The 26,653-nt window shown below is 40.6% G+C and overlaps 1 protein-coding gene across 2 annotated transcripts in view; it reads right to left on the reverse strand.

The window, feature by feature from the left end:
- Window positions 1–321: 321 nt before the first annotated feature.
- The window catches only part of LOC119952399 (AMME syndrome candidate gene 1 protein homolog), a 270,285-nt gene continuing 243,953 nt past the window's right edge, over window positions 322–26,653 (reverse strand). For both annotated transcript variants that reach the window (XM_038776118.1, XM_038776117.1), the window contains 3 exons: window positions 23,154–23,244; window positions 22,816–22,912; window positions 322–3,509 (listed from right to left, as the gene is read on the reverse strand). In XM_038776118.1, the coding sequence (XP_038632046.1) occupies window positions 3,395–3,509; window positions 22,816–22,912; window positions 23,154–23,244 (303 nt within the window). In that variant the 3' untranslated portion in view covers window positions 322–3,394. The remainder of the gene's footprint in view (window positions 3,510–22,815; window positions 22,913–23,153; window positions 23,245–26,653) is intronic.

Below are 26,653 nucleotides of genomic sequence, written 5' to 3' on the forward strand. Positions count from 1 at the left end.
TAGGTCTGAGAGGCACGCTATGGGGCTTCTTCGATACAGCCACTGCATGGCAAAGTTACCAGTCATCAATGTTCAACAGTGCTCATTGAGAATCTTCAAATTAAACTTAATTGAATCAATGCTACTAGCAAAACCAGTTAGAAATTGTACAAAAATAAAAAACAAGTTGTTAAAACCTCCTGCAGTAGCCTTGAAGGACTGGAAAGCAGGCTTAATTCACAGCAGCATTAGATCATGGCTGGAGGCATCTTTGGTTCGGTCTGAATGACAACGTGATGTAACCTCTACTGCACAACAGTATATAAAAATTGAACATGTTCAAGAGGTGGCAGGTAATGTAACAGCCCCATAAAAATATTAAATATCTAATGCTTCAGTTTAACTATTTTCCTCAAAAGGACAAAAAATGACCAGCATGGACACATCGTCATGCTCCTATAGCTACACACGACGAGATATGTCCCGTTCCACCACGCCATGCAGGGAAGTATTGCTGACCTGGTCCTTGCAAGGCTGCAGGATTTTATTTATTTATTTTCATCATTATTACACTGGTAGTAAAGTTTTGTATAATATCTGCATATATCAAGATTATTCCGATATGATCTCGGAGTCAGCATGACCAGTCACGTGACCCATTCAGAGTCGTATAGCACCATTTTTTTCTCCCCCCCCCCCTCTAGTGAGCTCAAGGAAAGGATGAGCATGCCGAGATGATGGACATGATGTTCAGAAAAATTCAGTAAACTAAGTTCCACTTGGCAGCCAACAAGATTGTTCAGTTTGTGCTATTTTTGTCAAAATTAAGGCAACACAAGTGAAATATAAACCATTTCTTTTGGACAATTACTGTGGATGCGCTACTCAAATTCTTTCAATGTGAATAATGGAAGGAGTCATCTCAAGCTGTAACTTTACACACTGAACTGGTTCTCATAGGATGGAGGCAAAATCTTACCAAGTCCAAGAACCGTACCATTAATCACCATTTCTTCTACACATTTGAGGATATTCAAAAGGACAACGGTTTTCTTCAAACTGGTATTAATTTTACTAATCAGCCCATTTGAATATATCCAATAAAATAAACCATTAGTGGATATTTGAAATTGCTGCAGCTCCTTCATGAAGGAGACACCTTTTACTATAGGGTCTCAAACTTAGCTGATCCTTTCTAATCAGCCAGAATTTTGATAAAAATGCCTTCAAGCTAAAACTGAGGTTACAACTGATCTGAAGGTTCAAATATATAATTAATGTTGGTGTATACTAAATTATTTCAAAATTATGTAGTCATATTCAAGGCTAAAATTTAAAAAGATCCGAAGTTAATGAGGAAATGCTATTGAGATATCATCTCCAATTTAATTCTTTTTTTTTTAAATAACAGTAATCTAAAACAGCTTAATCTGGTCTTTAAACCACTACAAAGAAACACTGCCCTTCAATATCAATTGTATAATAATCCCATGTACACGTAATCTAAATTCTCAATTTAGATAGTCACCTGCAGTCTTCTGTTTCCTGACACAACATAGAGTTCAACAAATAAAACCATTATGCTAAACTTCATATTTCTAATTATTTTACCATACTGAAAAAACGCAACTTGGCTGATCTGAATGTTCCCGATTTAACTGCTGGATTTGTGGCAATTGAGAGCAGCCATCTAAATTAATCCATATCTGATCATCTCCTGATTAGTTCCTGTTAATTGGAAAATTTACAGGGTCATAAAAAAAGTTGCTAATTTAAATTTCAAAGCCTGACCATAAGTGGCTGAGCAAAATAAGTTTTACACCGATTGGGTTGGGAGCCTCAGGTTGCACAAGTACTGTGCATTAATATTTCCTGAGTTTATAGCACCATGTTTGCCCAGTCGCCTAGAGTCTCAACTCAGTCTTTTCTAGTGTAATTAACAACCCCTCACATTGACTACGCAATCCTATTGAAGTTCTAAACATTGGAAAAGTTATAGTTAATCATCTACAAACTAAACAGCTCAACTCAAACTATATTTATTTTACCACTCAAAAAATCACAAGTATATAAAATAGGTTAACCAAAGAATTATAGAAAGCCTAGCTAATATCTGGAAAAAGCCAATGTTTATATTTTCCAAAAAGAAAATCCAGAGTAGGGATAATATTTTTTTTAAAAAAACAGATGTTCATTTTGCTGTATTGCCAAAGTCAAAATGAAATTCCACCAATGGCATGTTCCCTTGATAGCTCAAGGGTGTGTGTATTGGGTATGCCTATTTACATGGAAAGAAATTATAAACTTAGTCATTAGCTTCACTAATTCGAAACTCCAAGTGCGTTATCCCGAAGGATGTTCTGAGCACATAATATATATGGTCTCCAGTGCAGTCTTATTATATACCTTTCTTTAAATAAAAAAAGTTCCCCCCATTATTCCTGGGGAAAACAGCAAGTTGTTAGAGATAGAGGGTACACCAATGTGATCACAATGATGTGCACTCTTGATCTGCATATGTATATTCATGCGCTTTAACCCATGAACCAAATTAAATTTATTTTCACTCCATGCAAGTTTTGCAAAAAAAGACTTGACAATTTTGTCACCAGTCCCACAATGGAAATTTTTCCCCACAAGGGAAAAAAATTAAATATATACATACACATATAATATACACTATTATAGCGTATGAAGCATATTTTTGATTAGTTTCCACCTGATAAGTATACCCAATAACAATTCTGCGGTGGAAAGTTTTGAAAAGTATCAGTCATGGGAGGCCAAGTACCTATTTGAGAACCACACTTAACACTTTGATACTTCAATGTAGTAATTCAATGTAGCCCTTTTTAGAAATGTTGTTATCCTAGGAAAACTGCATTTCAAAACAAAAAGTTTAAAAGTCATTTATACTAAAATAAAGTTTTTTTTTCCAAATCAAAAGCAACAATACTGCAATGATTTGTACCTCCTTCACAGTATTTGAAACTACTTTATAGTGTACTGACTTCTATGAAAGTCTACCCAATCGTAGAAGTGTAGGTCTAATATCTGCCCAGGAAGATACCATTTGAAAAAACCTGTTCTTGCAACTAACAGCCTAACTCATTTCAACTCTCCTTCCATTCATCCACAGGTTTAGAAAATTTTGGGAATGCAAAAACAAAATGTGACAACTTCATTGGAACTTATTTTAAAAAGGGCACGCTGAAACAAAATATATTGATTCATAATTATGAGATGTTACCACCCATTGCCAAAATGGCATCAGCTAATAGCTGCATGCCACTATGGCAACGGAAACTATCATCATAAAATGGTACAGTAATAGAGATAGCTAGACCAAGAAGGGGAAGGGTCCCCTGGGAAGAGGTCTGCTGAAAGATCAAGTGACTGGTCATGCAAGTCATTGTCAGGAATAATGGTTGTACGGTGGTAGAGGGTGTGCAATGCCATTCTGGTAGTGGTGATGCTGGCGGTGAGCTAGATACTCTGAGTAGCTCAGTGTCATCTTTTCACTATGATACCTGCAGAGAACAGAAAAAAGTTCATTAGTGATTTTCAAAAAAAAGGTTTGTAAAAGCACTCAGCCAACTGCAGTTCTATCCTGGGTCACAGGATCCCCTTCCACACCAAATGACTTGAGAAACTAGGTTTCTGGGTTCTTTGAAAGGAGATAAATGTACATATACAGGCACAAAGATACCTATATAAATAAATAAAACTGAGTTTGGTTTTGGCATAAAGGCAAATGACGATTAGTACTCTAGATACTTGATTTGTTATCTGTGTTGGTCTGACATCGACTGCAACTGGATGCAGTAAAACGAGAAACAGGCTTCCGACACAGGAGATGGTCCAACACGGTTTTATTGAACCTGTTGATTGCTGTACATAATCTGCTGTGGGTTGACACTCTATTAACCTAACTGATAACCTCCTACTGGCTTGACCAGACTAGCTCTCCATCACATGGTGATGATTTTCATTGGCCTGTGCACTGCGACTATCTCCCTAGCCATGTCCTGTGAGAGAGGGAGAGCCTTAATGCCCTGTGGTGTCCTATCTGGTGATTGGTTGTTGTGTGTCGTGTGTTTCCACCTGACACACAACTGACACATTGGTTATCCTGTGTGTCAATCACTGCCTCTCTGCATCTCATGATATACATGAATGGATATTATGACACTACTTACCTCAAATTCTTTACACCAAGACTGTAATTAACAGCACTATATCCTATCTACCATTTATTCCTGGTATTGTACTAAAGTTGGAGTCAAGCAATTTGATTCTTTTTTCTATTTCCTCAGTACTACATTTAAGTGTCAATCTACCATGTCAATGACTGTTCTCAAAGTCTACTCCAGGACTTGAATATAACCTAACCTGACTGGCTCAATTTGGAGTGCGAGTGCTATGTTGGCACTGGTGACAACTTTTGAATCAAATAGTAAACTGAGGTCCGAAGAGCAGGGACGTTCTCTTGTCCCAACATTTATCGTTCAACCAACACCACCAAAAATATACGAATCAATTATTTATTACATTGTTATTTGTAGAGCCACTAGAGTAAATCATTGGCTGTGAACTGTTTGGGGGAATCCTGAGGGCATGGGAAGTGTTGGGTAAATACAGGTTCTATTAATAGATGGCTGGAATTAAACAGTGAAACTACATTAACCTCAAAGTTTGAGGGATATTTAAAATGGTGAATGGTAATTCCCCCAAACATCTCCATGTCTATTTTACTCACTATAATCTTTTATTCAATCATCAACTTTTATCCCATCAAATGTCGAACTTTTGTAGTTCTGATGAAAGGCCACAGCCTTGAAACTCTAACCATCTTCCTTTCCACAGCTACTACCCAACCTGCTGAGTATTTTTCACAATTTTCTGTTTTTATTTTCTCAATAAATATTGCAATCCAGCAAACTGAAGATCATAGGCTTTGTTAAAAACAAGACCAAAATTATATTGAGGACAACGATAACCATGTCCACGACACCAGTTCCTGTCACACTATAGCTGGATAGGAAACTTACATTTTTGATATTACTACAGCCATTTAGTATTTATGTCAACTTACAAAAAGCAGGGAACAAAAGGACATGATAGTTAGATTACATGAAACCTCACCACTGTTTTTAAATCTCTCACTCCATGGCCTCACCCTGCTTCATCTCAATGTTAGTGCAAAGGACACACAACTGAAGCATTTTGCAATGGTCTTCAATGCAAGAAGCCGTGTAGATGATCCATGATCACAGATGCCAGTCTTCAGCCAATTTGATTCACTCCACCTGACATCAAGAAATGGCCAAAGGCAATGGATACTGCAAAGGCTTTAGACGCTTATGATGTTCCAGCAATAGTACCGAAGACTTGTGCTCTGAGGCTGCCACATCCCTAGCCAAACTGTTAAGAGTACAGCTACAACCATGCATCTATCCAGCAATACGGAAAATTCACGAAATATGTCCTGTACACAAATATGTCCAGCCCCATTAATAAGCCTACTCTCGATCATCGGTAAAGTGATTGAAGTGATCATCAACAGTGCTATCAAGGAGCACTTGCTTAGCAATAACCTGCACAATGATGCTCAATTTGGGTTCTGCCAAGGCCACTCAGCTCCTGACCTCATTACAGCCTTGGTTCAAACATGGACAAAGAGCTAAACTTCAAAAGTGAGATTTTTAAAAAAAAGAGTGACTTGCCCTCACCACCAAGGCAGCATTTGAGTGTGGCATCAAGGAGACCTAGCAAAACTGGAGACAATAGGAGTCAGGAGGGGGAACTCTCTGCTGGTTGGAGTTGTACTGGGCACAAAGGAAGATGGTCGTAGTGGTTGGAGGTCAATCATCTAAGTTCTAGGGCATCACTGCTGAGTTACTGTCCTAGGCCGAACTATCTTCAGCTGGTCTATCAATGATGTTATCTCCATCATCAGGTGAGAAGTAGAGATCTTCACTGATGATTGTACAACATTTAGCACTATTCATGACACCTCAGATACAGAAGCAGTCCATATCCAAATGCAGCAAGACCTGGACAATATCCTGGCTTGGGCCGATAAGTGGCAAGTAATATGCATGCCACACAAGTGGCAGGCAATCACCCTCGCCAACAAGAGAGAATTGAACCATTGCTTCTGACAGTCAGTGACATTACCATCTCTGAATTCCCCTCTGTCAACATCTGGGGGTTACCATTGACCAGAAACTGAACTGGACTAGCCATATAAATACTGTGGTTACAAGAGCCCATCAGAGGCTAAGAATCCTGCAGTGATTAATTCCTCAAAACCTGTCCACTAATTATAAGGCTTAAGCCTGGAGTTTGATGGAATATTATCCACTTGCCTGGATGAATGCAGCTCCGACAACACAAAAAGCTTAACACCATCCAGGACAAAGTAGCCTGCTTGATTGGCACCTCACCAACAAACATTCACTCTCCACCAACAATGCACAGGGGCAGCAATGTCTAACATCGACAATATGCACTGCAGGAACTCACCAGGCTCTTCAGGGAAGAACCTTCCAAGCCCACACCCATGACTATCTGTGGACAAGGACAGCAGATACCTGGGAACACCACAACCTATAAGTTCCCCTCCAAGCCACTCACCATCCTGACTTGGAAATATAACGACATTCCTTCATTGTTGCTGAATTAAAATCCTGAAGCTCCCTGCCTAACAGCACTGAGGGTGTACCTGCACCACATTTACTGCAGTGGTGCAAGGCAGCAGCTCACCAGGGCAATTAGGGATGGGCAATAAATGCTGGCACACCATGAATGAATAAAAACTCCCCCCCCCCCCCCCCCCCCCCCCCCCTTCAATATCTCCATAATCTCTTTTCTTTCGACCCAAAACTTCATAATCTCCTTTCTCCACCCCCACATCCATAATCTTCTCCCCACCCCTCTGGAATTTCTTTCCTAAACACCACCACTTTTCTTTCCTCCTTCAAGATGTTCTTTAAATCTAACACTGACTCGAGTTTTGGTCATCTGCCCTAACATTGCAAGGTCATCGCTCAACGAAAGTCAAAGCACAACTCTAGTTTACACATCTTACCTCAAATTAGGAATATGCATAGCCACAAGTCTATCCCACCAGTGTGCAAAGAAAACTTAATCTCAATAACATTGTAATTTTTCTATACATTGCAGACGGAATGCTTGCCTTCATTGGACGGGGTATAGAGTATAAAAACCGGCAAGTCATGCTACAGTTGTATAGAACCTTGGTAAGGCCGCACTTGGAATACTGCACACAATTCTGGTTGCCACACTACCAGAAGGATGTGGAGGCTTTGGAGAGGGTGGAGAAGAGGTTTACCCAGATGTTGCCTGGTCTGGAGGGTGTTAGCTATGTGGAGAGGCTGAATAGACTGACTGTTTTCATTAGAAAGATGGAGGTTGTGGGATGACCTGATAGGGGTCTACAAGATTATTGCGGGCATGGATAGAGTGGATGGGCAGGCACTCTTCTCAGGGTGGAAGGGTCAGTAACCAGGGGGCATAGGTTTAAGGTCTGTGGGGCAAAGATTAGAAGAGATGTGTGAGGCAGATTTTTTATTTTTTTTTAAACGCAGAGGGTGGCGAGTGCCAGGGGAGGTTGTGGAAGCAGATACATTAACAGCGTTGAAAAGGCATCTTACTTCCTGGCTCAGAGATAGGTAACTGGGTCAATAGCAGCAGCAACCCGGGGGGGGGGTGCATTATTGTAGTGTTTATTCTGTAACTTTATAGTGTGTTAATTTGCGTTGTTGTTAAAATGCTGGGTTGTTCATGGGGATGGGGCGAATGTATATGATTGTTAATATTATTGTTATTTTCGGTATTTTACTAAGGTGCGTCAATGTTGTATAAAATCAAAATTTCTCAATAAAAATTATTTAAAAAAAAAAAAGAAAAGGCATCTTGACAAACACATGGATAGGATGGGTATAGAGGGTTACGGCACAAGGAAGTGCTGAGGGTTTTTGGCAAAGGTTGGTATCATGACCAGTACAGGCTTGGAAAACCGAAGGGCCTGTTCCTGTGCTGTACTGTTCTTTGTTGATGGCACAGTAGAAGGAAATGCTTATAGGCTGGGTGATCAGTTACTTGGGGTGGCACGCACGGGACAATTGGTTCTCTTTGCATGTCTACCCATGTTGCAATTTACTTACCCTGCGATCATTCCACTCAGTTGTTTTACCGATTCAAAGCTTTAAAAATTCTAAATTGTTGCTAATATTCAAGGAGTTATTCCACCCGAGAATCAGAAATTTGCCATCACAACAACCATGTCAGTCAGTTGGAATACACAGAGGGAAATTGGTTTCCAGGGACATGTCCAATAGAGCAGAAGTAATACTTCTTCATACTCTCCCCGAATTATTTCCATTATACAAAATGAATGTCCTAAATAGCAACAGATAACGCTCACTGTAGTTAATACACCTAAAAAAATGTTTCTCTGCAATACAGGAATTTGTTGCTAGAATGTATATTATATAGAAAAATCATACCATCTATTTTAGTATTTATTATGACTCAGATTGCATGTAGCATTTTGTCCAAGTGACTACCTTCTTATCTGTGAACTAAGTGACAAAAAGTTATTAATTTGTGGCACTATTGCAGCTAAGCCCATCCCTTACCTCATGGCCTCTCACTTTGCACCAGGGATTATAAATAGTCAACAGTGGAATCTGGAACTAGCAATTCCCTTTCTCCTGCTCAAGAATGTAGAGGACAATTCTCATAACCCCCATAGGACCATGGCAGAGAATAATCAACTCAGAACCGATTAGAAATCAAACCTCCTAAACTTTGATTTGTTCATTCTGTAGCTTTGGTGAATGGAAAGAAAACTGATGGACTTCAGAAGTTCATCATGACCTTCTTGCAGGTAATTAGGCATGGGAAACAATTGCTGGCTTTGCTGCTGATGCTCATATCCCATGAAAGGATATAAAAAGAGTCTGTTCCCAATAGAACCAACATTGTGTGCACTGTAGATAATGCGCACTGTAGACAATGGGTATTACCCATGACAGCCTGAGTCAGTCAACTACCAGTTCAGAAAATAATTGTCACATCAAGGATCACTAGCACAGAATCATAAAAAATGGAATTAAATTCTTGCGAACCCCAGAGATTAATTAGAATTTTGCTGCAAGGTATTCATTAGTCACTTTTGTTTGATTCTTATAATTCCATAGACATTATTTTGATGTATTTCAAAGATTTGTGCAAGAAGCTGATTTCAGATCTATTTCTTATTAACATGCCAAGAGGCATTAAAGTATTGCCATCTCTCCATCATTTGTTTGTATATGTCCACAATGCATTCCTTTGTTAGTTGTCAACTTGCACACATTTACTGTCTGGCACTGATCCTTTCTCTGCACCCCGATTGGTTTTCCAATTATCTACCATTCATTAAATAAAGCCTTGCACCATCTGCCCCTGCTTCCGTAAAAGTTTAAATGTGCCGTCATTTCTTCATTGGTCATTTCAGCAAGGAAATTAGTACACAAAAAACAGACAGATGATAGAAGCAGTAGTGAGAGGCAGAAGGGAAGGTTTAGATGCAGTCTGTCTCAACCAACTAGCTCACAAAACACCTGCCTCGCAATCCCTGGGCCCTCAGCAAAAATAAGGAACATAGTTCTCAGTGAAAGACATGCGATTTTCCAGAATCAAATCAAGTTAGCACAGCGTATGAGGGTTTGCTACAACAAACAATTACAGTAGAGAATGTAAAGTTATTTACTGACCTATCAGTGTTGCAACTATGCCTGACGTTCCAGACAGCTTATTGCTTTAATGTTTTAGTTCCTACCCAAACTTAATGATGAGTGAATTAGAGAATCAAAACCCAGTCAAAAAGTTTATGCTAGGGTCGGATCAACCAGGTTAGCTAACTAATTAAAATTTAAGTCAAAAAGTGGTGATTTGCATCTGTATTAAAAGAAGTTCGACAGAAAGTCCGCCACACAGCACGATTTAGCACTTCACCACAATTAAAAATTTTCAGAACCAGATGTTTGCTGAGTAATATGTATCTAGCTTTCTTCATTCTGTAAACCACAATTGTGGAATGGTGGGGAAGTTCCCATCAAGATGCAGATTTTTCAGTTTATTGAATACAAATGTTTAATTCATCTGTAATTAGCAATTTTGCTGCAAGGTATTCATTAGTCACTTTTGTTTGATTGTGATGGTAATTCCAAAGACATTATTTTGAAGTATTTCAAAGATTTGTGCAAGAAGCTGATTTCAGATCTATTTCTTATTAACATGTCAAGAAGCATTAAAGTATTGCAATCTATCAATCATTTTCATATGTTTGTAAATGCTCACAAAGCGTTCCTTTGTTAGTTGTCAGCTAGCCCACATTTACTGTCTTGACACTGATCCTTCCTCTGCACCCAGTTTGGTTTTCTAATTATCCACCATTCATTAAATAAAACCTTGCATCATCTGCCCCTGCTGTCATAAAAGTTTAAATGAGCCGCCATTTCTTTATTGGTCTTTTCAGCAAGTAAAAAAAACATTTTCTTAAAGCAGCTGCTTGCACCCAGTAATAAACTGCTGCAGTATGAGCAATGGAGGCCAGTAGTTTCCTCAAACATTTTATTCCCCAAATGAAAAAATAATGTGATAAAAGGAATGGAAACTCATCACACTCTGCTTCCACCTCATTTGGCTTCCAGGGTACTTCCATAATTACAATGAAGTGTTTCTATCGGAAATAGGTGGCCATATATAGAAATAGTGAGAGGACATTATCGGAACATCTCCTGCATTATCTTCACATGTCTCCAATTGTGGTGCAAGATCTGATCTGAACTAAACAAAAATGGCAGGGTCAGTAGCAGTCACAGGACAGCTTGGACTTGCTCTATGCTGGGGTGGGGTGGGAGGAGGTGTAGGGGAAAGGAAGTCCAGCGCACGTGGGAATTTATAATAATATTTACACAATATTTTAAGTGATGCCTTTGTGCCAACATTTCAGTTTAAATTGCTTTTGTAAACACTTTCATTTGTTCTTTGATTGATTAAAAAAGAGACGTGCTGTCAAAGCTTATCATGTTCCACTCATCAGGACAGACAAGAAAGTCAAAGGGAGCAACAGTTTGTACTGCACGAGAAAAGGGTGCTGATTGGTTGACAAGTCGGCTCATATTGGGCGAGGAGTTTGCCATGCAGAACGCATCAGCGGCTTCAGTCCTCATGCTTTTGTTTAATTAAATAAAAAGGTGTAATGTCTAGGCATGGTCCTTTGCCTGCAGAGGCCAGGTTCCTGCATATGAATATGTGCAGCTTCAAGCAAGCCAATAGTGAGCCACATTGTGATGGTCTTACATCGATAGGTAGTGTATTTCTTGGAACACTATTATTCAGCAAGTGCTGCCTAATCACGGAATTACATCTAACGTTACATACTAGGTGCTGCGTTTTGAAAGCATGGGACTGGTTGAGTGTGGTCAATGCTTTGCCTAATGCTAGGTGAAGGGATGTGTTATGTGACATATTATTCTATGTACCTGGCAATGCTCCCACACTGAAATTCACATATCACATTACTCAATTGTGTAGTAGACAGAATGCTGTTTTTAGTTTTAGACGGTAGCAACCAGTAGAAAACTCCAATTACGTTCCTACTATGACTAGCTTCATTTGTCGCTCACACGTTTGACATAATTTACCCTTGCAAGGTAATGAGGTAAACTGGGCACACTTCACATCTGAAGGTACGCCTATAAGCATGTGCGATACACAGTGAGCAATGATCAGATTGAAGTCGCCATTAGCCCCTCAGGATAGCTTAGAAGCAACTTATTTCAGGGTCAAGCTTGCATGCTGAGCAAGTGGCTCGGGCACTATTTATGAGATTGCTGGTATGACCAAGTATTTTATAGCACATGGAACTGTAGGAATCCCAAAACTGACCAGTGAAGGTATGCTTTCTCTTACGTTCCGTTTGTTGTTCTGTGATTTCATGCCAGTCAATTAAATTCCATTTTAGCATGTTCAATTCTTCTGGGCATGGATCCTAAATCCATGACACAATGGGACATACACTTGATCAATGAGATCAGGTTCTTCTCCTTCTGCTCCATTAGGCACCTTAGTCTTCCTTTGCTGCTTTTCAAATATTGTCCACAAATCGTGGTCTGCTTTGCCTTCAGTAGCTTCTTAATCCTCCAACTGCCTAATCACACCAGATCATACAAGCAACTCCCTGCTCAATTTCAGTCTTATGGTCACAATCTACACTTAAAAATTCTGCTATGTCCGCCAGCTAGTCCAAGGCCCTAGGTGGTGGTGCTGACCTCAAACCGAGAAAATTCAATGCCGGGCTATCAGCAAGGCGAAGGCCAAGACATCGGCCACCTTCTCCTCAATTTTCTTCCCGATACGCACTTCCGTGACCCACAATATCTGCTTACCTTTAATGAAATGAAAAATGAAATGAAAATCGCTTATTGTCACGAGTAGGCTTCAATGAAGTTACTGTGAAAAGCCCCTAGTCGCCACATTCCGGCGCCTGTCCGGGGAGACTGGTGAGCCTGTTTGGTCTTCAAAATCTCATTTGCTTTGTCATTCAATTTACATTTCCGCTAAGGACTTAAGCTGATGATTTAAGTTCTTGCTGAATACGCGGAGGCTTGTTCTCAAATTTGCCATGCTTAGTCTTCAAATGCCTTCAGTTTTGAGAGTTTTAAACTTTAATTTGCCAATACTCCCCTGCATATAATACACATGGGTTTTGCATCCTGATTGCATTGGCACAATTGAACAAAGCCATACCTCAAGGTATCATCTTTATACTGCTTGGTTCCCAATTCAGTTTCTTCTGAGTAGACTGTTCACCAGAGGCCCATGACCACTGAAAACAACTCACACTACAACTGCCTGGACTCCCCTGTGCAGCTTTCTCCAGCAAATTCAGTTGTGAAATCCTGGCCTGTTAGTGTCTCTGGCCCTCTCTTCCTTTTAACAAAGCGATTCATCTTCAGTTCTTCACAATCCTGTTGCCTTGCTTGCTCACAGCTAGAAAATGGAGGAATCTCTCCTCTGTGATTTTGAGGGACATGACGCAAGTTTGTGTGTCGGCCCGCGTGACCTGCTCTCTGCCACCACTTCTGGAGGGAAGACTGCATCATTCGCATTTAAAACCCGGTTGTGGCTAGCATTTCTTTTTTTCAGTTTTTTATTAGAACCAACAAAAATTACACCTTTAGAAGGAAGCAAAATTGGACACAATGACTGCACCTCAGAAACTGGGTGCTTCTTTTTGAAACTGTTAAAGAGAGTTAATAGAGTCAATGAAAGTACAAATAGCACAAAGCTATAGGCATTAACGTGTCAGCTGTATCCTTAAATTCCAGGTTTCTATGAAGATTCTAACTTCATTATCTCAAATGTAGTCAGCGAAAGTCTAGAATTTCTGACTTGTTCTGGTATTCTCTGCACTTGGGAGACGTTTTTAAAAATCCATCTCTGCCAGCGTCATAATCTGCCTTATATTCATCACGTACCTGACCACCAAATTTCCCTCGCCCTAACTGTCTGTCTTGTTTGAAGCCAATATCCCAATCTGTTCTGATGATTCGATCATCCAAGCGTGTTCCATTAATAAATCTCATGCACTGTTCAGCATTACCGTGTGTAATGTTCCATAAAATAGAATCAGCATGAAGTTTTCTTGATTTTGTTCAAACCCATGATGATTTGCTTAACATCACTAAACTAAAATGGCATGGGGGCGGGAACCTAGGCAAGGAGTCAGAGGAGGAAACAAGGACAAAAAGAAAGGGGAAGAAGAAAAGTGATAGACAGAGAAACAAAGGATCAGATTCAAACAGGGCCGCAGTGAAAAATATTGAGAGTGAGGGATATTAAAAAGGCTAGCTTAAAGGCTTTGTGCCTTAATGCACAAAGGAAAATCCGTTTTAATGCATTTGCAATAAAATGGATGAACTAATCGCACAAATAGACGTAAAGGGCATGATATAATTGGGGTAACAGACATGGCTGCAGGGTGACCAGGGATAGAATTGAATGTCCTGGGAGATTCAGTATTTCGGAAGGAGACACAAAAAGGAAAAGATAGGTTGGGGTTATTCTGAGGTGCAGTCAGAGTTCCAGTGCTGGTTAAAGAGAATTAACGAAATAGTGAGGAAGGAAATTAGGTCCGGCAATGTGGAATCGTATGTGTAGAGCTGAGCATGTACAGACCCCCAAACTGCAGTGGTGATGTAGCATGGTGAATTTATATGAACAAAGTAAAAGAGGTCAAAAGATTAGGACAGCTAAAATAGAAAAGCAACTTAGGATCGTAGAATAACAAAATAAATTAACATTTCTAAAACTACATTTGCAACAGGAAATGTGTAGCCATACATAGTATCCAGCGATCCAACATTAGAACCTGTATTTAATTGTTTCTTGTGCAAATCTTAAATTTATGGGGCTGATGGAAAGAGATTAAGTCAATAAAAGAAAATAGAAACTTCAGATAAGGCCGAAGTCAGTTGAAATTAAAGGAATTTATCTTTCCCCTGATGAACTCCATACATGGATGAAGTGGCAGCTGGCAAAATTAAATCATGTCCTTGTCACTATCACTGGGGAATCATTAGAAATGATTGGAAAATAATTAAGGTAGTGCAATCTTTAAAAAGAGAATGTGAACAATTAAGGAATGTAGAAGGCAGGAAGTTGAAATGTGAAAAGATGCCTTGAGCATAAATAAAGCAGATAACAAACAGTGTGGTTAAAAAAAGAAAGTCTGCATGTTTTTTTTTGGTGATGGTGAAGGGGGTGGCCTTGCCGAACAAATTTACTGGATTTATTTGAGGAAATGATCAGCCTTCCTGACAATATAAACTTTGTGAAAGTAAGGTATCCATATTTCAGCAAGACTCTCGATACTATGCCAAGAAATTAGCCCATAGGCAAGGCCTAGAATGGGCAGACTTCAGAGGTGGACTGAAAATGGTCTAAAACAACAAAACAAAATGCAGATGTGAATCGAGCTGCAATGAGGGGCCAGTGGGTCATCAGCATCTTGATAATTTGTTCAGTGTTGTGGTCTTTACTGTTTAGAATGTATACATAGAACCAGAAACCAAATTGCCAAATTAAAAAACAACTTTCGGATTACATCAAATTTGGTGGATAGAGGCGCGAGAGGTGAAGGGCAAGAGAAGCTGTGAACGTTTCAGATATTTAACAGGGAAACAAAGTAGATCCGGATTGGCCACAGAGGTAGGATGGCAAGTACAAATGGCATTATCAATGCATAGTAGTGGTCCTAAGAAACTTAAATAAAGTTGGAATTTGAACTAAATGCTTTGGTTAGAGTGCACGAAAGAGGAGAAATTTGGAGTGTTGATGTATTGCCTCAATGGAATCAGCAGTGGAGTGTGCAGCAGAAGAAAGGAAAACCAAGTGGATTTACCAAGGAGCAGTCTTACTGAACGTGGGCATGTTTGAGATTAGTCCAAACTCTAGAACCAGGGAACATAGGTTCAAATATGGAAGAGGGCAACCACACAGATGGGTTAGGAAAAGCTCACACAAAGGGTAGTGCTCACGTAAGTAGTGCTCACTGTCAAGGATCACAGTGTAGAAATCTTCTCATGGAAATTAGATACATTTTAATCTAAGAGTCAAGTTTTACGGTCTCGTCAAATAGCCTCTCTTTTTAAAAAGTTTTTCCTCTACTTGCCCATGGACATGATCGATTTCAGGAAGCATCGCTTTAACGGCAACTTTGAAGATAGAATTGGCAAAGCTGTATTCTCATTTTTGAAAGAAGCCATATGGCTTTTCTGACAGAATACGTAGAAAATAGATAGAGAAGGCCAGTCGACCCTTAAAACCCTGTTCATTATCATGGCTGATCATCAAGTTCAATACCCTGATCTCAACTTCTCCCCATAGCACTAGATCCCTTTAGCCCCAAAAGCTATATCCAATTCCTTCTTGAAATTACACAATGTTTTGGCCTCACCTACTTTGTGGTGGTGGATTCCAGATTCACCACTTCCTGGATAAAGAAATTTCTCTTCACCTCAGTCCGAAAAGGTTTACCCCCTATCCTCAAACTATGACCCCGAGTTCTGGACTCCCCCATCATCGGGAACATTCTTTCTGAAGCCAACCTCTCTAATCCTGTTAGAAAGTTTCTATGAGATTTTCATCTCTCTCTTCTAAACGCCAATGAATATAATCCCAACTGACTTGGTCTCGCCTCATATGATAGTCCTGCCATCCAGGAATCAGCCTGGCAAACCTTAGTTGCACATCCTCCACAGCAAGAACATCCTTCCTCAGATAAGGACACCAAAACTGCAAGAACAGTACTCCATCACCAATGCCCTATACAGCTCAGCAAGTATATTAATTTGAGCCACACAGATAAGGAAGGCCCAAGCAGCTGGAGCATTACAACTGGCTGCAATGTTTCAATGCCACACAAGGAAATTCAGATAGGAAAAATAATGTAACTTAATTACATTTTATAATCTAGGAAGCCCATGAAAAATTTACATGTGCATGGCCATCGGATAAGGACAGATTCAAGCCGAGCTGGAACTGCTCCTACAGTCAAATAGATTGCTGACATGAATAATACCCACTTGGGTGACTGCCACTTGTGGATCTGTAGCTCAGAGAACAAGAACTAACGGAGAAAATTAGCAAGAATGTTGCAAAGAAATCTCACCGCACTAAACTCAATGACACGTGCAAATCTTTCTCCGTATTGTGCATTCTGCAAAAGTTTTGGCCTATTATTAAAAAGTAAAGAAAGGATGTTTTCAGGAGGTTTCAACTTGCTTAACTGGCAATGATTTTACTGACATTATTTTGTCATTTGGGTCATTAGTTTCCTGCAAGATAAATAAAAACAGCTTCACTTTGGTGAACACGCTACAAATGGCAGAACGCTTTGGAGCTGCCTTACTCAAAATATCTACCCTCAGGCAATTATGCTTCCTTTTTTAAAGTTTCCATAGGAAATACATTATAGAAGTTATAAAAATATTGAAAAGCAACCCAGAATCACAAATAAACTGAAATATTGTACACAAAATTTTACATACTTTTCAGAGCAAACTGAAAAGCTTTGATAGACAGTTGAAGCCACAATATGTAGAATCCATGTTTTGGAGAAAAGCAAGATTTAACACAATATCGACAAGAAGGAAACAACGTTCATAATGTTGAGGTCACTCCATTGATTACACAGCTTAATCTACTCTAGTTACTGTGAACATTTCACCAGTTTGATATTCTTCTGCTCAGAACGCTTCAAACCTAATTTATTTAGTGGCTGTGACACTTTACTTGTAATAGAACCATGCATTTGAATGCCAATGTGAAGTTTGCATTCATTCATTAGTAAAAATGTTTAAACCAGTAGGTCTCCAATGATGTTGGAGGCGTGGGCAGTCAGGTGGAAACAGAGCACATGGAGAAGAATGGAATCATCAGAATAGAAAAACAAGGTGGCAGAGTGCTTTAGTTAGGGGAACAGGGTCCAGACACCCAGTTCTGATGTGCTTTCTGAATGGCCAGTCTTGACAGTAATCCAAACTCTAGTGGCTGTTATTCACTCCAAAAGTACTGCCAAAAGTTTCAAAACGTTTATCCCTGAAACTGCATTTTGAAAGTAATCCTGCGCCAAGTGACACAAGCACATTTCTGCCATCACAGTCTGCTAACAGCTGGTTGTGGCATCTGTGGAAAAGCATATTTGCTCCTTTATGCAAGAGGAGATATTTCAAATACATAACAGACTCATTAAACTATGAGCAAGCTTAATAATTCTAAGGTGATTTTTTTTGTCATAGTATTAGAACAGGTCTGGACCAATGTTCTGGTGTAATTAACTTGACAATCTCAACAAGAAAAGAAAATGTTATTTCAATGGTGTTCCTCATGATCAAAGAGGTGATGCACAAAAGGCCAAAGACAGAGGAGGAAGAGTGGTTATTGAAGGGCCGGAGGCAGCAAAGACAGACAGGTAAGGCCATGAAGAGATTGAAACACAAAGGATGAGAATTGTAAGCTGGCAGCACTGGACTGTAGAGGTGGGGCTTTGAACCAAACCACATCAAGAACAGAGATTGGTACTAGGTCCAGGGATGGTGGGACTGTCATACGAGGAGAGATTGACTAGGTTGGGATTGTTCTCGTTGGGGTTCAGAAGAAGGAGGGGGGATCTCATGGAGACTTTTAAAATTCTAACAGGACTAGACAGTGTAGGTGCAGGTAAAATGTTACCAATGATGGGTGTGTCCAGAAACAGGGGTCACAGCCTGAGGATTCAGGGTAAACCATTTTGGACAGGGATAAGGAGACATTTCTTCACACGAAGAGAAGCAAACCTGTGGAATTCATTACCACAGGAAGTAGTTGATGCTAAAACTTTGAATTATGTTTAACAGGCGGCTGGATATAGCACTTGGGGAGAATGGGATCAAAGGCTATGGGGAGAAAGCAGGATTAGGCTATTTAGTTAGATGATCAGCCATGAACGTGATGAATGGTGGAGCAGGGTCGAAGGGCCAGAAGGCCGCCTCCTGCTCCTATCTGCTATGTACCTATGCATCTATGTGCAGAATAGGATGCACGCAGAAGAGATGTTGATAAGCAGAAGCTTATGAAGGGTGGAGAATAAGAATACATTGGAATATTCAGGGCTGGAGGTGACAAAGACATGGATGAGGAGACAGACCACTAATGTTGGAACTTAAGGATTGCTCGTTTAGCTCAGTGGGCCAGACAGCTGGTTTTCAATGCAGAACAAGGCCAGAAGCGCGGTTCAATTTCCGTACCAGCTGAGAATTCTGAATTCTCCCTGTGTACCCGAACAGGTGCCGGAATGTGGTGACTAGGGGCTTTTCACAGTAACTTCATTTGCAGTGTTAATGTAAGCCTACTTGTGACAATAAAGATTATTACAGAAACATTAGGATAGGCTGATTAGTAATTATGAATAGCATAGCAATGCTGTGAGAAATCAGGCTCAGGTAAAACCTTGTATTTTAGGTCAAGCAAAAGACTGGGTGAGAGAGAGGTCCACTGTTAGTGATCAAGTCAGTTCTGTTCCAGAAAACCTAAAAGATGTAGGGCGGGATTCTCCAATAATGGGGCTATTCCCCACGCCTGCGAGAAAACACATGCAAATCACTCTGGACTTAACTGGAGAAAAGTCCAGGGTGATTCTCTGATTTGCAGGGGGCTTGCAGGGCCCTGGAGTGCTCTTCACAGCTCCGGCTGCCGATACGGGGTCCTGCACTTCCGGTCGGGGGTCCACGCATGCGCACGGTGGCAGCCTGCGTCGGCTGCCCTGCGAGACATGGCGAACCAACACCTTGGACCGGCACCAAGATGATAAGGTGTCCCCCCCCCACCTCCAAGATCACGCGTGCCAGCAAATCGGAGGCCCCCAATCGGTAGCCTGGCTATCCTGGAAGGCCCACCCCTCCACACCAAGTTCCCACCGGATGGAACCATGAAAGAACAACACCGTCAGGAATTCGGCCAGTTGCACTCGGTGAATCGCTGTGGGGACCTCTTTCCATGGCCCCCAACAGGCACTGCACGCGCCCAATTGGCAACGATTCTTCGATTGGGAGCGGCGTCGGACCCGATCTTGGGCCCATTCTCCGTTCCCACACGGAGCGCGATTTCGGCTCGGAAAATCCCGCCCATTGACTCTCTTTTTTCCCCCAAAGAGAGTCACAAAGAATGCGAAATTTGGAAGTACTGATGAAAACAGAAACAAGTTTTGACTTCCACTCATCAGGGCAGACCCAGAATACCAAATTTCAAAGGGAACAATTTATAGTGCATGGGATAAGGGTGCTGATTGGTTGGCAAGTCAACCCTGACTGGTTGAGATGTTGCCGTGGGAAATGTCCCAATTGAGAAAAGGCACAATGTTTGGACATTTTACCGTGTGCAAAAGCCAAGGCCTGTATACAACAAGTTACGAATTTTTAAAGCACCAGCTGATTAAATATGGTCACTACTGCCTGTAGTGCTTGTTTTTCCAAACTTTATTGCCCGGGACCCATTGTTACCAACCGGCCATCCTTCGGGACCCACACCGGCTAGCCAACCGTTGCGACCCACACTGCCCGAGCTTCACGACTGACATTTTTGCTTTCCTTTAATGCGACAGGTGAGCCTGCTTGGTCCTCACAATCTCACTTGCTTTGTCATTCAATGTTACATTTCTACTAAGGGCTTCAGCTGATAATATAACTTCTCGCTGTATCCTTTGAAAAAATTATCTCGCCATGCTTAGCCTTCAAATGCTTTTGAAGTTGAGGGCTTAAGCTTTCATTGACCAGTACTTCCTTGCACGTAACGCACTGGGTTTTGCATCCTGATTATATAATAATATAATATAATAATCGCTTATTATCACAAGTAGGCTTCAATTAAGTTACTGTGAAAAGCCCCTAGTCGCCACATTCCGGCGCCTGTTCAGGGAGGCTGGTACGGGAATTAAACTTGCGCTGCTGCCTTGTTCGGCATTACAAGCCAGCTATTTAGCCCAAGTGTGCTAAACCAGCCCCGATCCATAATTAATAAAGCCAAATCTCAAGAAATCTTTACTGCTTTGTTTCCGATTTCAGCTTTTCCTTAATGGGTTGTTCACCAGAGACCCTGGAGCTGACACCAGCACTGCTTTGTCCTGCCATGCAGTCTCCGGAGAAGCGCTCTCCAGCAGAACCAAGGCATTCACAACAATCTTCAGCCAGGATGTCCCCAGCATCACAGATACCAGTCTTCAGTCAATTCGATTCACTCCTTGTGATATTAAGGAACGTCTGAAGGCAATGAATGTTGCAACAGCTATGGGTCCTGACAATGTTCCGACAATAGAGCTGAAGACTTGTGCTCCAGAGCTTGCTGCATCTCTAGCTAAGCTGTACCAGTAAAGGTAAATTCGCCATAGTCCCAGATGACCATAGGCTGCTTTCCCCTTTGAGAGGGAGAGCTGACTGGTGGGGATTTAACCTGAGGATCACCACACTTCAGGCGAGCAGGCAAGGTTACGAACGTGGGCCTTCATGAATACCAGCACAGCTACAATGATAGCATCTATCTGGCAATTTATTAAGGCAGCATTTGATCAGGTGTGGCAATAAGCCCTAGCAAAACTGGAGTCAATGGGAATCAGGGGAAAAAGTGCCACAGATTGGAATCATACCTGGCACAAAAGAGAGATGGTTGTGGTTTTTGGAGGTCAGTCACCTCAGCTCCAGACATCACTGCAGGAGTTCCTCAGGGTAGTGCTAATCTTCAGTTGCTTCTTCAATCACCTTCCCTCCATCACAAGGACAGAAGTGGGGATGATCACTGATGATTGCACAATGTTCAGCACTATTTGTGACTCCTCAGTTTTTTGAAGCAGTGCATGTCCAAATGCACTGGACAATATCCAGGCTTGGGCTGACAAGTGACAAGTAACATTCATGCCACAACAGTGCCGGGCAATGATCATCTAGAACAAGAGAGAATCTAACCATCGCCCCATGACATTCAATGGCATTATCATTGCTGGATCTCCCACTATCAACATCCATTGACTAAAAACGGAACTGCATTAGTCATGCAAATACTATGGCTTTCAGAGCAGGTCAAAGGCCAGGAATTCTGCGGCGAGTAACTCACCTCCTAATCCCACAAAGCCTGTCCACCATCCATAAGTCAGGAGCATGATAGAATACCCTCCACTTGCCTGGATGGCTGCAGCTCCAACAACAATCAAGAAGCTTGACATTGGTTTAGGACAAAGGAACCCGCTTGATTGGCACCCCATCCACAAGCATTCACTCGCTCCATCATGCACAGAAGGAGCATTGCAGAAACTCACCAAACTTCTCAAGACAGCACCTTCCAAGCCCACAACCACGACCATCTCAAGGAACAAGGGCAGCAGATGCGTGGGAACACCAGCGCATGGATGTTCACCTCCAAGTCACTCGCCAACCTGACTTGGAAATATATCACTGTTCCTTCAGTGTCACTGGGTCAAAATCCTGGAACTTCCACCCTAACTGCACTGTGGGTGCACCAACACCACAAGGGCTAAGGTGGCTCAAGAAGGCAACTCACCACCTTAGAGGGCAACTAGACATGTGCAATAAATGCTAGCCTAGCTGGTGATGCCACATCCCTTGAATAAATAAAAAGTCTAGTTTTGTACTAGTGAAGATATGGCAACACCATTAATCATCGTACAGGCTTTATACAGGAAAAATAAATGTCACCCCCACTTACGAACAGTTTAATGGTAGAAGGTACAGCTGCAATTTTCGTGCTTTTAATTGAGCCCAAAGTATGCTGACCCAAGAAATAAGGCAGCTGACAAGTCTCAAGATTAGATATTTGGGGTAGTCCTAAAATTTCAGCTGCAGAAATTTTGAAATATTACACTCCAGCATCACACGAATACCTGAATAAATATCACTAACCTAGAAGTACCAAAAGTTCATTTAATCTCGCATTTCTCTACAGAAATCGTAAAAATGATTCACGTTGATCTTAAACTACTGATTTTCTAGGAGTTCTTCCTGTCCAACAATCACTGCATTGGTCCTCCTGTAATCAGTTCTGGAATTGTTTAATTCAGGATCCAAGTAGGCAAGCCTAATGTAAAAGCAGTAAAACAATTCAACAGCTTTTGGAAAATATGGCTACAGCATATAAAAATTGTTCTGCATTTAGGAACCTAACAATTTCATTTTTAATACCTTACAGCAGATAGTTAAACAGTATACTTACCTGGTCAGTTTAATGGTTTTCCTGAAATCGTTAGTGATGGGAGGTTTGTAGCCTCCCTTTCGTAACAAGGAATCTATGGTTTGAATGTGGTCCCAACCTGTTGAAAGCACAAGAAAGGCCAGATCTTAAACCAAGGGGGAAAGTTACCTTCCGTAGATACAAATTAAACATGAATAGGAGCATCAGGTCACAGGTTGCAATCCAATCACTATTTTTAAAATAAGCATATGGAGTACAGCAGTATGGTTAAATGCAGAAAGAAAGCTACTAAAAATGTTACTTTAAAATTGGGAAAAAGGGAAATTTCTGTTATACTGTACATAAAGCACAACATTGACCTTGCTCCTTCGCAACCTCCGGCAGGTATGTGGCGGTGCGTTTTGATCCTTTTTCATTGATGAATTCTATTCTAATGCCATGTACACCCACCTGGAAGAAATTGGCAGCTTCATTAGAATGAGATATGTAAAAATTAAACTATGAGGTTTTAGTACTTTATTTAGACTTGACCTTCCCCAGGGTATTGTTTTTTTTCTTGAGATTATATGGTTTTGCTCAATACAAATTATACTTCCAATGTAGCACCAATGAGCAACACAACACAGCACTAGAATGAATTATAAAAGCAAGTCAAATCCTGATGGAGGAAATTCAATAATGATTTGAAGAAAAATACCAAAGAAAGAGCGGGGGAATAGAATTAGAATAGAAAGCACAGCTGAGGTAGGGCTGACACTTTTGTGCAGAGGAATACCACTGGTAAATTGAAATAAGCAACAATATTTTACTAAATCCTTGAGCAGAAACCAAAGAGATTGAATGGAGATGCAATAAGGAGACTCAAGTTTCACTGAGCAACTGGAAAATGATATCCACTACTGATGTTTGTTCAAAATAGATCACAGAATGGTTACAGCACAGAGATTGCCCATTCAGCCCATCTCATCTGTGCTGGCTCTCTGAAGGAGCAATTCATCTAGTGCTATACCAGTCTTCTCCCTCTAGCCCTGCAGATTCTTCCATTTCAAATACTAATCCAATTTCCTCTGGAATGCCTCGATTGAACCTGGCTCCACTAATGAAAAATTGTGGGGGGGGGTCCCCTACTGCATTTATTTTGCCAATTATCTGAAATCCTGCTTTGGTTCACATTCCTTTCACCAATGTAAACAGTTTCTTTCTATCTACTCTGTCAAGAACCCCTCATGATTTTGAATTCCTTGACCAAATCTCCTCTCCGCCTTCTCTTCAACAAGGAAAACACCCCAAACTATCTACGTAACTGAAGTTCCTCATCCCTAGAACAGTTCTCATGAATCTTTTTCTGCATTCTCTCCAATATCTTTAACATCCTTCCTAAAATGTGACATCGAGCTGGGCAAAATATTCCAGGCTGAACCAGTGTTTTGTGCAAGTTTAACATGAACTTCCTTGCTTTTGTACGCTATGCCTAGATAAGATAATGGAAATTCTATCCTAATTAATTTGTAGGATATAGCATTAAATTGATCCAAAAGGTTATACAAGTACCAATGCAGCTTCAGGCTTTGCCTGGATACTATATCTAGTATAATATTGCTAAAATAACTGGTGTACACATTTTTAAATGTGCTTCAAAATATATGGGAATATCTTATAACCAACAGTTATGATAATAGATATTCATACTAGTTAGAGGAATGATGCCAGAGGGTTACAAGTCAGTAAATTCACTGTGACTACATATTAAACTAAGCTTCATTCTCAATGCTTTAACCACTCTGAACCCCAAAATGATATCATAAACTTTTACTCACTCTAGGCATCTTTTCTAATAGCATTCAGAGGTCATTTTATTTTTCTATTTTATTGATGTTGCACAACGTAGGAGAATTAAAGATGTACTCATTTGCCTTTGAGAATGGACAAAAGTCGATTTCTTGCCTTAAAACTAAACAGCAAAGTTCAATTACATCAACATGGTAAAAAAAACTTGCATTTATATAGCACAGTAAAAACAATCTTAGAGCACTTTAAAGGGAATGGCAATGGGAACTGAGCAAGAAATTGAGGGGGTGGGGTTAAATTATGGGATGAGACGGAAAACATGGTCAAACAAACAAATTTTGAGGCACAAGAGGTAGCAAGACAAACAGGGTTGCATGGCAGATACCCAAAGCGCTGGAGCAGAATTCCCAAAGGCTTGGGCAATAATACACCAATGACATAATGTGATTGAGAGATGGGGCAGAAGCACAATCAACCATAGTTAGATGAGCAAAGATTACGTTGAGTTGGAGGATTGGAGGAGATAATAGAAGGAAAATGCAGTGAGGCAAATGGATCTGAAGATCAGAGTTTTGAAGTTAAGACAATGAGCAGCAAATGATAATGGTGGCAATGGAGGATGATCAGTCTTGGGACAAATTTCACATCCACAATGAGCTGGAGTGGTTGCTTTTGTACTATGCACCGTCTTCATAAAACCCTAAATATAATTTCCATTCATGACTTTTCCTACTTGTACAAGCACTTTTGCAACCCTGGGTGTCTGCTACTTAAGCTCCTTCAGTATTTTTCCATCAGGTATTCCTCATTCTGCACACTCAAAGAAAGGTATCAGCTCACAGTTCTCTATCAAAATGTATATCTCTCAGCTGTCATTCTATCCTCCTGAAGTCCAATATGGCTGACCCTGTATGGTTCAATTCCTACCCATCTGGGGTGCTGTCTACACATCTCTTTCCCCCATTCCGTCAACTTCATCATTCCTCAAGGATTTAACAGTTAGCCCTTCTTTATCCACTTGCTATCTCTGGGCACTTAAAACAAAATTATTTCACGGGATTTGAGCATCATTAGGAAGGCCAGCATTTACTGTATATCCGTAATTGGGCTAAGAAGGGCACTTGGAGACACTAGGTGAAATTTTGCAATGTACACAAATGATATCCAGTTCTGTCTTTGTACTGGCAGGTTGCTTGATGCACACCAAAGCCTGGGATGAGTCACAAATTCATACAGCTCAACATTCGGAAGTGAAGTAATTGATTTTGGCCCTGGTCTAACCTCCTGCTCATTTTCACTGATCCTCACCCTGTTTGCAGTCTTGGTGCTCAATGAAACCCTGATCTGAGCTTTAAAGCCACTTGTACCCACCAGAAACTATACTTTGGCTTTCTTTCAACTGTCCCACAACAAAAATTTCACATCTTATAATTTTCATAAACTCAAACCTTTACAGTGTGGATTCTATCTTGCACCAGATATCTCATGAATCACCTCCCATCTTCATTGAACTACACTGAATCCCTGACCCACAATGCATTTAATTCAAAAATCTTGTATGCAAATCCTACCCAATATCTCTGCAACTTCCTCTAGCCCGGTTTCTCTTTGAAAGCCTTTGAATCACCTTTCCTAATATTTCCGTCATCAATTATTACTTTATTTATGTTCCTATGCTCCTCTGAAGATAGGATGCTTAATTTACGTTACTAACACAAGCTGCTGTTGTACACGAGGCTGGTGAATCATTACTCCTTCAAGAACCTCAGAATATGACAACCTTGAAATTAGAGCCAAGTCAGTTTATTGTGAAATCAAGAGGCACATTTCCACCCACAAAAGGTATTGGAAAGGTGGGATCTCCTCCAATAGGCCACGTCAACTGAAATTTGGGAAATGGAGTAAGACAACTTAATGGCACCAAAGAACATTTCAGCTATGATCCAACAGAACAGAATAGTGGAACAGGCCAGAGGGGTTGTTCGACTTACTCCTTTTCCAAAGATGTACCTTTTTCAACCTTTGTTGTAACTTTTTTTTTTTAAAAGTTCAATGAGAAGTGGAGATAGCA

The sequence above is a fragment of the Scyliorhinus canicula genome, chromosome 17, assembly GCF_902713615.1.
Source record: "Scyliorhinus canicula chromosome 17, sScyCan1.1, whole genome shotgun sequence".
Taxonomy (NCBI): domain Eukaryota; kingdom Metazoa; phylum Chordata; class Chondrichthyes; order Carcharhiniformes; family Scyliorhinidae; genus Scyliorhinus; species Scyliorhinus canicula.